The sequence below is a fragment of the Antrostomus carolinensis genome, unplaced genomic scaffold (genome assembly GCF_000700745.2).
Source record: "Antrostomus carolinensis isolate BGI_N321 unplaced genomic scaffold, ASM70074v2 scaffold24414, whole genome shotgun sequence".
Classification (NCBI taxonomy): Eukaryota; Metazoa; Chordata; class Aves; order Caprimulgiformes; family Caprimulgidae; genus Antrostomus; species Antrostomus carolinensis.
The window spans coordinates 12,192-29,338 of NW_010311755.1; the positions used below are offsets into that span (position 1 = coordinate 12,192).

The following is a 17,147-nucleotide window of genomic DNA, read 5'->3' on the forward strand; positions in this document are numbered from 1 at the left end:
CATAAAAGGATTGGCAAGACAGGGAAATGAAAGAGTACATCCTGCATTTTCCAGTTCTCTGTTCACTGCTAGGGGGAATGGAAATGGCCACCAGCTGCTCAGTGATTACTCAGCAGCCCAAACAGACAGATTTTACAGCCCACAAGTTCTGTTTTAGGTTGTATCACTAAAGCAGATCTAGCCCGGACTAAAGACATTAGCACCTAAGATTTAATGCAGACACTAGTGCTCAGATTCTCACTGCTGATTCCACCAGTTTGAACCACAGCCGTTCAACCACTACTCCTAGTCCCTAGCTCTACTGCCCTTGTAGACAGCCACCAGCGTGTGAAGACACTGGGCCTTGCCTCTCCAAGGCTGCACGTGCTGGAGATGTGGCACAGATTTCCACTCATTGTTATTTTCACACAGTAGCAAAAGGATGAATTTACAATGCCATACAAAAAGTTCAATAGATATGTAGATAAGGTGAATTGATTGATTGATTTTGGCAAGAAAGATAGGAACTGACTTTAGGAGCTGTATAAATATGTGGTAAGCAAAACTGCTCAATAACTTTAAAAATAGATCTATACAAATGTTGCACAGCATTTCTTTGCTTTCTTTGTCAGCCAGAGGCTGTGACCTTATACTTAGAGCCAACTGTAATATTTATTGGGGTTCTAGATGGTCTGGCAGGTGATGCATCCACAAAACTATGTTTCAAGATCAGAAGAGTTGTTAATCATCAGCTTTTATGCCATGGTAGCACCTAAAAGAAACTCAGCTAAGGAACAGGGTTTCACAATGCTTTCTTAACATTTATAAACATTTAACTAGGGATATATCAACACATTTCAATTCTGTACGTAAATAGCTGTAAAATTATAACCTGTAGAGGAGGATGAACAGTTTAGAGGACTCATTATAAGCTTTGAAAATCTCAGTTCCTTTTTTCTGCTCCAGTTTTCACTATGGTCTATAGTAGAGCAAAAAATATTAATATTGCTACTATTGTAGTTTGTACGTCACTGTGAAAAATAGGTTAGCAGTCTCATTTCTTTTATTTGGGAATGTGCTTCACCACAGAAGGTGCACTAATGGGCACTCACAGCAGAGACCCCAAAGATATGGCTGCCAAATCACATCACAGGAGCAATGAGATGAAGTTTGCACAGAGGAAATGACTGGTTTTTACAGCTACCACTTGATTTTTTTTTACCAGTCTTAAATTATCTTCTAAGGAAAATGACTTTTTAGACAAAAAATTATAGCCTGCAGAAAACATGTGCTACTAAGTTGATTAATTAAGGACTGCATTCCTTGAAAGCAACTGTTGTGTCAGTCAGACTCGAAATAAGAGAATATGGAAATATTCTCAGACTCGAAATAAGAGAATATGGCTGAAAGGCTGGGAGAGAGCAGAAGTAATTAATGGTAGTAAAGATTGCTGAAAGGCCTGGACTTACATGGACAAGCCATGGTTTAGCAATAGGCCAAAAAAGTCAGAGGTTCATCATTCTTAATAACCTGAGGAAGTTTAATTCATTAAGACACAAACACCTTAAAAGCTGGCTGTACAGGCATGTCAGACTTGTTGTAATTTTCCCCAGTTGACTACCTGCCAGACAGAAAGACAGAAGAACAAATAGCCACTGAGAGCAGGTTTATTATTTCCCTGCCCATTAGGTGTAATGTTCCCTGGGCTTAATTGAAAAAGTCATGGCAGAGGTTTTAAATCTCAACACTTCCACTGTGTTTTCTCAGGTAATCCCTGGGGACTGCTGGCTTTCCCTGAGCAGTCATGGAAAACAGAAGTGCCTTTCCTAGGTTCCCTGCCTGCAGATGGAAAAAGCGTGGAGAGCCGTAAGCCCCACAGGTGTACCTGCAGGGAAGTCACCCGGGTGGCATCTCCTGCCTCTGTCTAGTCCTAAGCCAAGCTCCAAGCCCTTCACTGCATCTCTCTGACTTTCCAGGGTCATTTTAAAGGAATGTAATGAAGTCACCTGAAATTATACTTGCTGTGTGGAGTCAAGTCATGGAAATCTATGTTTCATTCTCTGTTGGTCACCACATGACTGAGTGTGATGCTAACACAACCAGTGTTGCCATTATGTTTGTGTCTTTAATGGCATATTTGGTTGGTTGTTCAGGAATTGGTCTTTTTCACTAGCTATCTTAGCAATTAAAAAATAATAATGCTGACAGATTAATGACTCATGAGGTCAATAATAGTTGCTGTCACTGGTTCAAACATTTCCCAGGCTGCTGCTGAAGGGCTGAGGGCCATTGAAGCCCCAAAGCTAAGGTTGCGTGTAGCCAGGCTGTGATGAGCCAAAGATCTATGTGTTCTCCCTAACCTTTCCCTCATGATGGATTTATTTGGTTCTTTCTGTCTGTAGTGTAATTAAGTAGATAAATCAGTCTGGACACGTATATTTTTAAGTTCTAAATCAGGCTTATTTTGGTTGAACATATTAACTAGTTTGGCCAGCTGAGGTCAGGTTTAAACACAAATAAAATAAATAGGAACAACAGGGATCTCAAATAGTTTTGCACAAGTTTAGCTGAACTGGCATGTTTTTTGTATGTGGAAACCCACCACATGAACTTCCGCATCTGCCAGAGCACCTCCCCTGCTCTGTGAGGAGGAGAGCACAACCACAGCCTACCTCAGGGATTCAGCTTTGCAGGAATAAAACAACTAATAGACTTTCTGCTTCAATGTCTTATTTTTCATTTTCTAATTATTAGAGCGGGAAACTGCCTGGAGAGGATGTTTTTTATGCAACTTTGTGGCACAGTGTTTGGCCTCAGATAAAGGATGAAAAATCTTTCTGTTTAACAAGTAAAATCTCAGTTTAGTGACATGACCCCCTTTCAGCTTGTCTAAGAAGGACATATGATCACAAGAGAATTGTGCTGGTACAGAACAAGCACTTGAATAAAAATCTGCAAGTGCTGGAACAATGGTCCTATTCTAATTAGATAAAACAATAGTTTAATGCCTTTAAAACATATTTTATAACTAAAATACTAGAAAGTGAAATAAGATTGCCTCTTTATTGCAATTAGCTGTTGGGGATTCCTGTGCCATAGAAACGCAGAAACAAATGTTTATTTCAATCACAGGAAAGAAACCCTATAAGTTAATTTCTATATAGACAAAATATTTTTCAACACATGGTCTATGGCAGAAAAGGAGTGGAAAATAGTCTAATAAGGATCTGTCCTCTGACTGGAATTAAGCCTACAGCTTAATACTCAAGCGTAAGAGCTAGCTGCTCAGAGGAATTATTATATGCTGTCCAGTAGCATAAGGTGCATCTGTAAGCCTGGGAAAAGTCATTAGCATGAAAGACAATGGAAATGCTAAACTGGGAACTTATTATCTCCTGATTTCCTTTCCCCTCTTTCTTAAGGAGGAAAAGAGAAATACAAAAGAACAAATAAAAAAAAGCCCAGAATGAGAAAACCCTAGTCCCAGCTGCTCTAACAGCACTAATTCAGTCACTTCTATATTTGGCTCCCCTTAAATGGAAAACTCAGCATTTACTTCTGAGCATGACATAACCACTCTGTGTATGTGTGTGTGTAAGTGTGCATGTGGAGAGGGCACATAGTTAACACTTTGGAAGCAGCATCAAACTGCAATTTCTTGGGTTTTTTGGCAGCTGGAACATAATCTTGCCTTCCAAGTAGTTTTTCTGGCATTTAATTTGTTGGATTTACTTAACTAAAATGGTCATTGTAGGCTAGAAAAACATTGTCTCTCTGTCATTATTGCTTGCCCTCTGACAATATTTCACTGTCTGCCAGCTGGGTGGCAGACTCCCTGATTAGGCTTTCTCATGTTGCCCTCTCTGTGGTGGACCCAACAATGTGTCATAAGCAAAGCATCCATGATGTCATTGTTTTAGCCTCTGCTGGATGTATGGCACAGAAAATAAAAGCTGTAAAACAGCTACTTGTCTGTACAAATTTCCTTGCTCCTGCTGGTGGTTTATATTCTTATGTTTATTATTTTTCTTCCATTAAATGTTTATATTCTGTTACATAATAAAAATTTAATCATATCCTTTCCTTAAACCAATCACATATTCTCCTGTTTCATGAGTCTTGATATTCAGGTATAGGGGGTTTTTTTGTCCTGAGCCAGCATGGTTCTTTCTGCTTATTTAACCAACATATCCTCAAAATCAGCTCATGTCTCACAATAATACTGGATGGACAAGAGCATGTCTGAATAAATCAAAAGATAAAATGTTGCTTCCAATTACTTTTTTTACTTTTTTTTTTTTTGAAGTAGCATGGATAATTCTACCCAAATATTTTAAACTATGAAGATGTCCTCTTTCACTCAAAGTAGGTTGAATTTTAGAATGTCACTATTTAAATGTCATATGTGTTTTCTTTGCATCAGTTCAAGTGAGAGAATCCCTTCCGATGTTCAACACTGTGTGCTAACAATAGACTGCTCAGTCTGAAAAACAAAGGAAAACTTCTTTTTGTTTCTTAAAGGCAGATGGAAATTTCCCTCGAAGCTGAGGGATATTCTAAATTGAGGGTGTGACCTTAAAGCTTCACTGGTTTCTTAAGCTGATATAATTGTGGCAAAGCCCATCAAATCAAGAAGATTAAATTGTTATGCAATAAATATACACTCCAGACCTTTACATGGACATTTCTCACTTGTGCAAAGACTATGTTGTATTCAGCACAGAGTAGTCAACAGGCTAACTGGCAATTAAGTAAGATGGAACACTTTTGCTGTAAAATTTAACCAATTCATTTTAATAGTCTCATTACTATTTAGGCTATTCTGGTCCTGGAGACTTCTGTAAAATGTGTCCTGATGAACTTAGTTGACTGTTACTTTCAGGTTATTACTGTGGGTGTAAAGCTGCTACTTTGAGGAAACCAGGTCCCAGACCTAGGATTCCAGGTTTTCTGCAGATGTTTGAGGAATGGCTGTGCTCCAGAAACTGGGCAAACATCCCACATGTCTCAGACATGGAAAATTATATTCTTATGCTGTTACATCAATATAAAGGAAATGACATTAACTCTGAAATAGGACCTATTAAAAAACATATTCTTAATACATGGTATTTCTTTTCGTAATGTGTGACATTCGATTTTCCCTGTTATCTAGAACAAATAACTTTTCTTTGGTTTTGTTGAAAACATGAACATTCAGAAAAAATATTTTTGTTCCACCTAAACTGTTCACAGTGTTACATATAATGTCAATCATTATGCCTGGGTACAATCATGCGTGCATTTTACTATGTGCCTCTCCTTTTATAGTTGCATGCAGTGCATTTTAATTAATTGTAGCTAGGATGGAAATGACAACAATATGGCAAAATCTGCAGTTTGCTTTACATCAGGCAAGCTATTCTGTTTTGCCTTTTGTACAATCACTTGTCTGTAAACAAAAGATAGAAAAAGTTGGTCAGGGTTTAGTACTGTTTACTACCATTTGGCATGCCCGTTAAATTACCACACAAAGCAGCCAACAATGCAGATTCAAGCCCCAAGTCCTGTGTTAACTTGACTGCATAAACGGGTCTCCAAGTTTAAAAACAGTTGAACAAAAGAGCCACCAAGGAGTGATTAAGATTTATTTGGGTGCTGGAGTGCACAGCTGCTGCAGGGAGGAGGGAGGGAGATGGATGGCATACGTCCTGAGGGTTTGCCTGTACTTGGCACAGGTCCCAGATGGGAGGGAAGGAACGGACTAACCATAGAACCTTTGTGCTCCTCTGCTTCCTCAGGGCTGGCCTAATCCCCCAGCACGAACTGGATTAAACCCACAGAAGCAGCACTCAGCAGAGGGTATGCTAGGCAGAACTCTTGTTAAGTGCCATCTCCCGCCACACCACCCTCCAAATTGTTCTGATTCTCCTGTAGGCAGATCTGTGGTCCTTTAGCATTACTGCAGCAGGGCAAAGGGGTTGAGGTTAGGTGAGAAGTGCACTCACAGCCTTCTGGTGAGTTTTATTTCTTCACCACAACAACTTGAATGCTCAGTACTGTTTTCCATAGTGAAAAAAAGCATGTGACTGCTTTGCTATCGCCAACAATACAGGGGTGAGCTAGCCTCCAGCAAAAAGCTATCTTTTGCTTCCTGTATTACTGATTATCCCAGGCTGCTCATGTTTGCTAATGACCTAAGAAGCCTGATGAAAAGGCAGAGTAGCACTGGTGAAATTAAAAATGAAAGCATCACGGGGGCAATATTAAGACAGATGCAAAACACTTCATTGTGACTGTTTTGAAAATAACCAATTGTTGTAGAAATATGCCTACTCTCAGGGAGTAGGGAGTGCAGGATTTGAATTAAGACAGGCAGAATGAAAATAACGATCTTCCAAGTCAGGGAGCCATTCACATGTTCAATAGGATACAGTTTTAACAAAGAGCTAACAAACCGCTGATCTTTATATTTTTTTTTTTAACGCTATCATTTTTCTAATAGCAGATTTTACTCAATTGTCCACTTTTAACGCAGCAACAGATGGGCAGGCTGGTTCAGTACATCCAGTTTCTATGCTGGTGTCCTTTGTCCTTAAGACAAAATGGTATAGTGATACAAGTTGCGTTAAATGTGATTTTTTACTTTTTGTCTTTGGGATGAATAATGTAATCAGCCCAAGACACTTTCTTTTTTTCTCCTTCAACCTACACTTTTGATAAAATCTCCATTCCTTTGGGACAAGGATGGTTTAGCACCATAATAATCTAAAGGTCACAGTCACAGCAATGTATCAGGATTTTGTTAAATTGAAGAGGAATCTTGATTTTTAAAAATGTTCTTAGTGGCATAGTCTTATGAAACTGAATAGAAACATCTGAAGGTCAGTAACACTACACTCTTAAGGCCTTTGCTCCTACTATTAGCCTATTGCTTTTGAAAATGTACTTACGCTGAGCATGTTAATGCATGGCAAATGCAGTAGGCATGTATATGAGACTTCCAAACAACAGAAAGCAAACCCATATTATCCTTGAACTTCCCATGTAACTTGAACAGATGAACAGATCAGTCTTGGAGCTAATGACTGAGGCTGTGAGTTAAGAGAAAACTTAAGTCTTAAGCATGTAAACACACACTCAAAAGCCTCACTGAGGCAGGTCCTGAAGTACATTTACTTTCATTAAAAGCACTGTATTAGTTGTGCCATAGAATAACACTTTCTTACTCACTTTGGTGGCTGACATCTGCATTTGGGTCCATTAACATTTTCAAATAACAAAGCCTTGTTTTTGGTCCTGTACCAGAAATCTTAACTTGACTCATTGCTAAAAGAAAGAAACATCTTAATGATATGTTGATGAAGAACTCCGTAATAAACTCTGATCTAAGTTGCAAACTGTGACATACATACAAAAAAACCCCTTCAAATTCTTGAGGGTGTGATTGATGCAGCCTTACAGCAGCCTGCCCTGAGGTCATGGCAACTCCATCCCCTGGATCTTCAAAACTTGTCCAGACAAGGCCCTGGGCAACCTGATTTAGCTTTGAAACAAGCTCTGCTCCAAGCAGGAGGCTATACTAGATGACATCCAAGGTTTTTTCTGTGGTTCTCTATTTGAATCCAGTTAATGATGCAATATTTTCTGTTTACTCTTGTTACTGTCCAACTTGCTATTTGCATCTTACGCTAGTGTAGTACATCTTGTGGAATGAACATATATACATGTAATTTATGCAGTTGGATTAAATTTCATATATATGTAATTTCTGTTTCCTCTCTCCTTAAGCACAACATGCTTAATGCAAAATCTTACAACTAATAGTGAAGTAAATGTTACTGTGGTGCACAACACCTACACTGCCCACTGGAAAAACCACAGCAACAGAACACTAGAACTCACCTCAAGTCTTTGCTAAAATTTGGTTAAATTATGGCATTGGGCATCTTTAAGTGAAATCTGCTTATACATAGGTGCTTGTGTGTATGAGTGCATATATGTGCATACACCCATACTCCCCTAGAGTTTTGCAAGCTCTAGTTAATATTCACGATGGCCCTGTGACTTGTTACAAGTGGAAAAATGGAGGCATGGGAAGAAATTTGCCCTAAATGAAACAGGAAACAAATATCAGAATGAGTGGAATACACTTTCCACTTACTTAACACAAGAGCTAATAGCCTTTCACACATATCTAATCTGAAAGCAGCTGTGACTCCTTACAAAGCATGGGACTACATTGTCTAGTCATACCTCTAAGGTCCATGAAGCTTAAACAATCGAATGTGATGGACTGGAGCACAGAAACTGGAGTGCCAGCGGTGCTGTGACAATAACTCTCTAGCTAACTGTGTCAGCTTGTGTGCTTAAGAAGATAAATTGCTGAATGAGGCATTTTCTTATGTGCCAGGTTGAGGATTTCTGTGACTTTTGCACATCTGTTTTCTCTCTCAAGAAGACTGTACAAATTGGATTGTTTGTTGGTACACTTGTCTGTGTACTTCTTTTAAAAGCAAACTGTATGTTTCAAGCAAGTCAAGCTATAAATTTGTCAAGCTGAAAACAGATATTGATTTGGTTTCCTTCCTATTTATACCAAATAAAAAGCACCAAAATGAATTAAAACATTGGTAATGTATATTCCCTGCTACTGACTGGTTATGGTCTTAATCCTCATAATTTTAGCAGCTGAGCTGTGCCTAGCTGGTCTTCTGGACTTTAATTCATAGTCAAACTAGACAACGGCAACCCTTCTTTCCTCTCCTCTGTGTACTTAATGCAGCTCATAAAGTAACAGCCTATACTGAGAAGGATCCTCTGCAAGCTAAGTTAACGTGACAGCTTCACCTTTGACTTGAACTGATTTTATTCCCTAGTCTGTAATGTACTGCTCCATTTTTAATACTTGTTCCTTTGTTTCAACAGATGGATGAGGTATTCATACTCTGTCCTCAGAAGAGGGCTGGAGCCTTTCCATAAGCCCCAGACTCTCTGGCAGGCACTCATCTTTCAGGGAGCACCTAAGGATGTTGCTGCAGGCCTTATGGAGGCCTCCCAGACTTTTGTGCTTTTTTTGGTTGCCCTACCTTTTGAAACATGAGCAGTGGGGTTTTTGCATGTCTTACTTGTGTTCTCAGATTTACCCATGCAATTGCTTCTGATTGCTATGGATTTGAGTTAGTTTCCTTCCTGTGATCTATAGTCAACATAAAAGAGATTGAAAGTTTATCTAAGGGAATGGGATGACAGAAAGAAAATTGGGACATAGCTCAGACCACCACCTCACAGTGCATTCACCACTCTGTCGTTACTGCCTACAAGAGGCTCTTTGACATCAGGGAACGCGGGGTTGCACATCCCTCTTTGGTTGCCCACCTTGTACTCTTCTGTCCTACAGACCTTATTTCAGAGCATCAAGAGTCTTCCAAAAAAACTAAAAGGGGAATTGCAGGCAGTGGGGAAGGTGTCACATGTCTAGATACACCAGGGGCACTGGAATATTCTGTTCCGATTATTTGCTTTCCCATGTCAGACCCATGGCTCAGTGCTGTCTCCTGAGGCAGAGGGTGAAGCTTCACTTCACCTCTCTATGGGGAGAATAGAACAGGCTCACTGAAAATAATGAATTGACTTACACAAGTTGTGGTTATCTCAGTTCTTTACTGAACCATTAACATGACTGTTCAGCTCTAAATGACTAGGTTGTCTGCTTGACTTCCTCCCATAATTTAAAGATAGATGCATTTTCTCAGTTGTCCCTACAGTACTATGTTAAAAAGTGCCATATACTGTTTGTTAAAGTAACTAACTACTACTGAAGCATCAGACAATAAGGAGAAGAACAAAATAAATGTCAGGTCTAATTATTAATGCTCATTTATTTCACAGCCACTTGCAGAGGCTGCACCGAAGCAGATCCTTTTAAGTGCTGAACGCTAGATGAAAGTGTTGGGGTAGCTCTTGGTGAAAGTCATGTCAGAGTAAACTATGTTTATACATCTACCACTAACAGTCTCCTGCTAGACATTCTTGCTGGTCAACAAGGGACCTTCAGGTGGTGTCACATAACTGGGAATGCCTGTTGCTCACATGTGACCTTTGACTTACAAAGAAAGCTAACAAAATGTTAATCTTCAGCAGTTGGTGGATATTTGTATCTGGCACCTAAGATTCAAAAAAGCCTAAAAAGGCTTTTTTGAATGGTTTTTCTCTCAAGTGGATACACTGTATCAAATATTGAAATGCAGTTCTCATGACACCATTTGAATTATGTTCTCTGTAAATAAGCAGCTTTACAGCTTTTCTTTCTCTGTGTTTGCTTACACAAATTGTACCAGCAGCAGAGCCTGGCAAAGAAGAAAATGGGCTAGAAAGAGCTAGCTATTTCTCTATCCATAGGTCATTTACAATCTGTCAGCTATCTTCTTCTGTCCAAGCAATTGTTCAAACTGTTTTTGAGCCAATGTAATAGATATATTACATTTAGAAGACTGCCAGGTTTTACCTGATAGCAGAAACTATAATGTATAGGGATCACAACCAATAACTTAGAGATAAATTCTGTGAACACTACTCCAGCTCCCCCAATTACTTTGTCCTATTCTTTAACCAAAAAAATGTTGGAGAGGAAGGGACTGGATGTTGCTTAATTAGACTAACCGATGTTTCTTCTTGGAAAACCAGAATGACCAAGTTTCTCCTGCATCAATAATTGCACATGCAATTTGAATTTTTGTACTGAGGCTTTATTAAGTGTCATTATTTAGAAAAGGTTGATGGGGGAACTTCTTTTACCACTAGAGGCACAAGCTGAAAGTTAGAAAGTCACAGTATTTGTCACTTACACAGTGAGAATGCTTTCACCAGGGAATAAATAAGTTTCAAGCTTGCACACTGCAAGAGCCTGAAGCAGAAATACATAAAGTTCTTGCGCTATTCATTTTAGCTGGAAATAAAGAAAATGTTTTGTTATTCATCCGTTTCTTCTAACCCTCTACACAGATTATGCTTTCCAGTGACACTACACTATGCAGTATTCATTGCCACCTCAGGAGGACACTGCTGGCCCTTGTTGTTGCCTGGTCCTAACTGCCATTCTTGCCTTCTCAGGGAAGGGCTTGGCCTCTGCCCTTGCTGAATTTCATCAGGTTCCTATCAGCCCTTTCCTCGCACCTGTGCAAGTTCCCCAAGACAGCAGCTCTGCCTTTGAGTCTATTCAGTGGTTCTGCTCCCACCAGCTATTTGGTGTCCTCTACAAGCTCAATGACCATGTCCTCCATGTGTTTTGCTGGTTTCCTAATAAAGACATTGAAAAGAATTCAGCTTGGGATAGACTCAGTGGTACCTTAGTTGTTACCCACCTCCAGGTAGAGCACAACCCCTTGAGCACAAACTTCAGACCCCAAACATCCAACCACTTTTTATCCATCTAGTTGTCCACCCATGCATGTTGTAATGTCCCAATTTGGATAGAGGAGTATCATGAAAGACACTGTTGAAAGCATAAAGCAGTTTGTTCAGAGTGTAGTGCTTCAGTTTTTCCCATATATGACATGAAGCATTTCCCATTGCTTGACAGAGGTGTGTAAGTGCCCTGACCAGGGCTGTGCCAGGGAGAATTAAGACCATCATCCTTTCCCCAGGCAGTCTTTATTTTTGATGTTCAACAGCCTAGATATTCAGCAGCCTAACTGTGGTTTCACAGCCTCTCTGGCCCTCCTCTGCTCAGACTTTTTCATTTGAAGCTTTTTTAGGAGGAAAAAAATGAAAAATCAACAAGCCAAGAATGTATTAAATTTTTTTCTGCACTTCAACAGAGCAGACCTCTTCAAGCACTTTCTTCCAGTAAGTGACAACACCAATCACTGTTGTGAGCGAGCTCAAAGGAGGAAGAGGAACATGCTTCTTCACAGACACACTGTGGAATAACAACAAAGTACTAGTAGGCCTTCCCCTGCACCCAAAGTTATGGAGTGAAGAGTGCTTCTGTAGCTGTAAGCTTTTTTCGTTCACCTGAGGTCTTCCATCTTATTTCTTCCAGTCTGAGTCACTGTTCCTGTCTCTCTCCCTTTTCCCTAATCTAGTAAGATTCAGCACTTACGTAAAAATAGATCTTCACTGTTTCAGAAAAGATGTAGTGGAAAAAAAGTAAGTAAGTCAATTAAAAATGTAAGCAAATACAAGATAGCTGCAGTGTGCCCTTTACCAGCTCAGCTGTAGAGGAATGAGGTACAGAAAGGGAAGAAATTAATCACATGAGTAACTTCAATTCCCTTTATGTTAATTTTCCTCTGTTTTTGCTGGCATTGTAGATATTTTACACTATTGCTCAAAGGCAGATCAAATAGGAGCCAGAAAAGAATATGGAGCAGAGGTACAGTATTAAGAGAAACCTCAGTATTTGTAATGAAGAGAAAAAGCCAGTTTCAAAACTAGCTTTGCACTCACACGAGCTAGCACACACTTAACAAAAGTAGGCAGTATTTAGAACCAGAGGGCTTTAGATTCAGCTGGGAAACAAAAATTATGCTATTACCTTGAATACTACTTCAATAACCAACTAAAGCCATATTTATGCATATAGTAGTAGCAAGTTCTTCAAAAGTAATACAAAGACAACTTAACAGTGAAACCTGACCAAACAGGTTATTAATATGACATAGATCTGTGAGCCCCTAAGACAAGAGCAGAGGGGCTGGTACAAGGATGATCTCTGAGAATTCATTTTGTGGCCATGAGCACAGCCACAGGCTGCTGCTGCAGGAGTGCTCAGTACAGCTACACCACCTTCATTAGATGCCAAAAGAATCACATGACAGAGCAATAAAACAGAGTCAAACACTTGTCGATGGCAGGGGAAAAAAATTGTTCAAAGATAGTAAGGCATTTGTCTATGCAAGTTGGATCTGTTTTTACAGAAAGAATCTCTGACTACTCTTCAAGTCTGCAGTGGAAGTAAACAACAGTTTCATAATACAAAAATGAAGAGGGGCAGGGCAGAACACACCTAGCAAGATTAAGAGCCAAACACCATCTGCAACTAAGTACAGGCCATCTTATATTATCTCCTGCTACTGCCTAATATTCCCCACTCCTCCTCCCTCCTGCTATTTGAAGGCTTAGAAGTTTTATCTGGTAAAGTGTTAAGTCTCCTATAGACTACAGAAACTATTTTTGTGTGCCAGAGTACTATTCTGACAACTCTGTTCAGCACATTGGACTAATGTCAGAAAACAAGTTCCCAGAGCTCACAGTTTCCATAAGAACGAACTCAGATTATCAAAATAGATTTAAGTTGCTACTTCAACTGAGTGTTAACCTCAGGAAGTGTCCTTATTGGTCTACTCTGTATGCCATTTGGTGTGATACTGGTGACAGCAATGAACTTCAGCAAAAAAGTAGAGCTGTTCAACTTCTGTCCAAAGCCTAAAAAGGCAGAGCATTTTGCCTGTATCTAGCTGTCATGCAAATTCATAACCAACAAGCTGGCTGAGAATTATGTTTTAGGTTTTGTCGCATTTCAAGACAATTACTTTGTAGTATCCCAAGTTAGACACCTAAATGAAAAAGCTGAACTATATCCAATAACTAATAATCCTTACATATTAGGCTATTATGAAAAACACTTTATCCCAGAAAGCACTTGAAAAAGTAGCTAATAGTATTCTTGACCAGAAACTTTAGAGGTCTCCTTATGTCCTAGTTTTTGTAAGACATTTTAGTCCACATGCATTCCAGATACTGATAATGTCAACAGACAGACAAGAGTTGCCAGGCATAGCTGGCTAGAAGTTTCAACTCCCCTAAGAGTAGTGAGCTTGCTAGAAACAACTTATTTTAAATTCTACAGAACTTGGCAGCTGTCCTCATCTGTCAAGAGAGGAATACACAATACACAGAAGACCACTAAGAGAGCAGACCCCAGCTGTAACTGCAATGAGAACAGGCATTAGAACCAAGCCCAGGAACTGATATGAGTTCTGACTCAATTTTTTTAATTGTTACTATTTTAGAGATATGATTGATTGAGAATGATTTCACAAGTCATCACTAAAGCATAGTCAGGAGACTTTTGCTTCTTCCAAACTATGTCTTAGCCTTGAACCTGCAATCCAATCAGAAGTAATTTCTTATTTACCTTGAAGGGGGAAGGATTAGTAACAGTGAAGTAGCATCTCCTGCTACAGCAGTTATGGGGTAACAATTCAAAGCCAAGATGCTGCTGCAGTGTCACAAGAGAAATCATGACTTCATCCCAGGAAAACTGTCACTAAGGAAACCAATAATCATTAGGGAAGCTACCTTTTACTCAGTTAGAAACTGCCAAGTAGTTATGCCATAAAGATCAAAAGCTTCCTCTTTCTTTATTCCAAACTTGATCACATAGCAAAATTCCTGAAGACCACAGAACCTGCAAGTTAATTCAGTCTTAATCCTTCTCTGTTGCATGAATGAACTATACATGTACAGTGGATAAGGAGCATACTTGGTGCTGCTAAAATTAGCACTCAAGTAGTATGGTACTAAATAGTTATCACTAAGATGAGTATCATTTTCCTGGACCTAGAAGAGTTGTACAATTTTTTTCATTCTTGTGGTCACCCAAAAAAATGGCTCCGGCACTTGAAGTGATCAATATCTTACAGCCATTACAATGAATTGAGTTCCCACAGAGAAGGGTACACAAGCTCATTGATTCTTATTGCAGTGGCCTTCTGTGATTACCTAAGTAGCAACAGGGGCTTTTCAGCACCAAGACTCCAGGAGCAGGCTACCACAACTAGTTGCCAAATCACAGCTCTGCTATTCCTCCGTACAGCTGTGGCAGCTACTAAGATGCAACTTGTACTGGCATTGCCATGAACACTAACTGTTAACAGCTCGACACCACCATGAGTTTGTCCATACTATCCTTTGCAAGGACCTTACACTTACCTGGCAGACAATGTTTTGACCCGTCTCCATGTAGCATCTCTGTCAATGCTATCTCTTAAGAGCTTGCAATAGTAAAGTATTTTCAGCCACTGTTGATCCTAAGTTAGGAGTCCAGCTGGACTCCTATGAAAGGAGGCCCATTCAGTCCAGTACCCTGCAGAATATTAGTCTCAAGTATGAACCTCAGTCACCTGGCAGGTCAGGAATGTCTTATCAGTCTGGGCTACTGAAATAACTTAAGAAATACTTCATATTCTGGCTGGCACCAGTAGCATGGCCCACTAAAGCTTCCAACTTAGGAGATATTCTATTTTACTTCAGTGCTAACATAATAATGGAGACCAATACATTAACTGCTTAATTTTTTTATTTTTTCCCCTCCTCTGCATTTAAGATTTACAGTGGTTTCTCAAAGAGCATTCATACCTGTATACCTCTTAAGAGGTAACAGACAAGATCGTTTTAATCACAGATACAAAATTACTTATGTTTAGAAATTTTTGGCAATCACAGTAACCCGTTTTTTCCTATTGCCATTGCCCCAATCATTGAAAAAGACAGTGTACAATAATTTACATTTGAAGTATTTCAAAGTGCTTGATAGTGATTTTCCAAGAATAATATTTACAAGTGGCCTATACACATATGTACAGGTGTTACAAGTTGTGGCTGGAATATGGCTTTCTATGGAAAGTGCTTTATATTTGGTCAGTGTTGTTACTGACTGACCAATCCAAGGGTTACTGATAAAACAGTAACCACCAAAAGCTGAATTGTTGTGGACAGGTATTTACAGAGTTTGTTGTTAAGCTGTATAAAATAGCTATTTACATAAGTGTTCCATACATACAGAAAGTATCTTCTTTCTTCCAAGAATGGAGGAAGTCTTTCAGCCACAAACCTGGTTACTATCCCCAAAGAGTGTAAAGCACAAGTAAACCGGAAGCAATTGCTGATCCAGTGTTCACGCCATATCATCGTCTGTGCTTACAACAGATATCTGTACAAAATAAGTACAAGTTAGCTACAGTCGTATTAATAAAAGATACAAACCAACGCATATCATTGTTACACAGCAGTTTGAAAGAGAAGCCAGTTCTGCAGCCTAATGACCACGTTCAGCACTGATTACTCCATCCCAGGTACAGGACAGTAGTTGCCTACTACAACTTTAACCTTGATTAAAAGGACAAGTTCTCAGCGGATTCAGCCCAGTGGTTTGGCTGCAGCCAGCAGCTGTCAAGAGCAAAGACCTCTCCTAAACTCAAGTCTGATATCAGTGACCTGGATGAAGGGATAGACTGTACCCTCAGCAAGTTCACTGACAATACAAAACTTGCTAGAAGGCTGTGTTGCCATTCAGCAAGACTTGGACAATGAAGGTCAATAAAGGCAAGTGTGAAGTCCTGCTCCTAGGGAGGGATAACCCCGTGCACCAGTACCAGCTGGGGCTTGACCTGCTGGAAAGCCACTCTGCAGAGAAGGACCTGGGAGTCCTGGTGGACAGGAAGTTGACCATGAGCCAGCAGTGTGCCCTCATGGCCAAGAGGGCCAATGGTACCCAGGAGAACATTAAGAAAAGTGTGGCCAGCAGGTCAAGGGAAGTTATCTTCCATCTCTACTGTACTCTGGTGAGGCTACATCTGGAGTACTGCATCTAGTTCTGGGCTCCCCAGTTCAAGAAAGACAAGGAACTACTGGAGAGAGTTCAGTGGAAGGCTATGAAGAAGATGAGGGAACTGGAGCACCTCTCTCATGAAGAAAGGCTGAAAGACTTAGGTCTGTTTAGCCTGGAGAAGAGAAGACTGAGAGGGGATCTTATCAATGCTTATAAATACCTAAAAGGGTAGGTGTCAAGAGGATGGGGACAGACTCTTTTCAGTGGTGCTCAGTGACAGGACAGGGGGCAGTGGGCACAAACTGGGACACAGGAAGTTCCATCTGAAGATGAGGAAAAACTTCTTTGCTTTGAGGGTGACAGAGCACTGGAACAGGCTGCCCAGAGAGGTTGTGGAGTCCTTCTCTGGAGATATTCAAAGCTCACCAAGACACAATCCTGTGCAACCTGGTATAGGTGAACTTGCTTTGGTGGGAGGGGTTCAACTAGATGATCTCCAGAGGTCCCTTCCAACCCCCACCATTTTGTGATTCTGTGATCATTTGGCAGTTTTTATGTCTACTGAGGATTAACCTGAAGCCTCAGACACGTCAATAGGTTTACTTACTGCAGGGTAGGTGTGTCCTACTGAACC

At 40.0% G+C, this 17,147-nt stretch overlaps 1 protein-coding gene across 1 annotated transcript in view; it reads right to left on the reverse strand.

The window, feature by feature from the left end:
- Positions 1-15,244: 15,244 nt before the first annotated feature.
- Positions 15,245-17,147, reverse strand: part of VLDLR (very low density lipoprotein receptor) — a gene marked incomplete at its 5' end in the record, with an annotated part of 11,439 nt that continues 9,536 nt past the window's right edge. The window contains 2 exons of the mRNA XM_010166839.1: positions 15,245-15,895; positions 17,121-17,146. Coding sequence (XP_010165141.1) covers positions 15,860-15,895; positions 17,121-17,146 — 62 coding nt within the window. The remainder of the gene's footprint in view (positions 15,896-17,120; position 17,147) is intronic.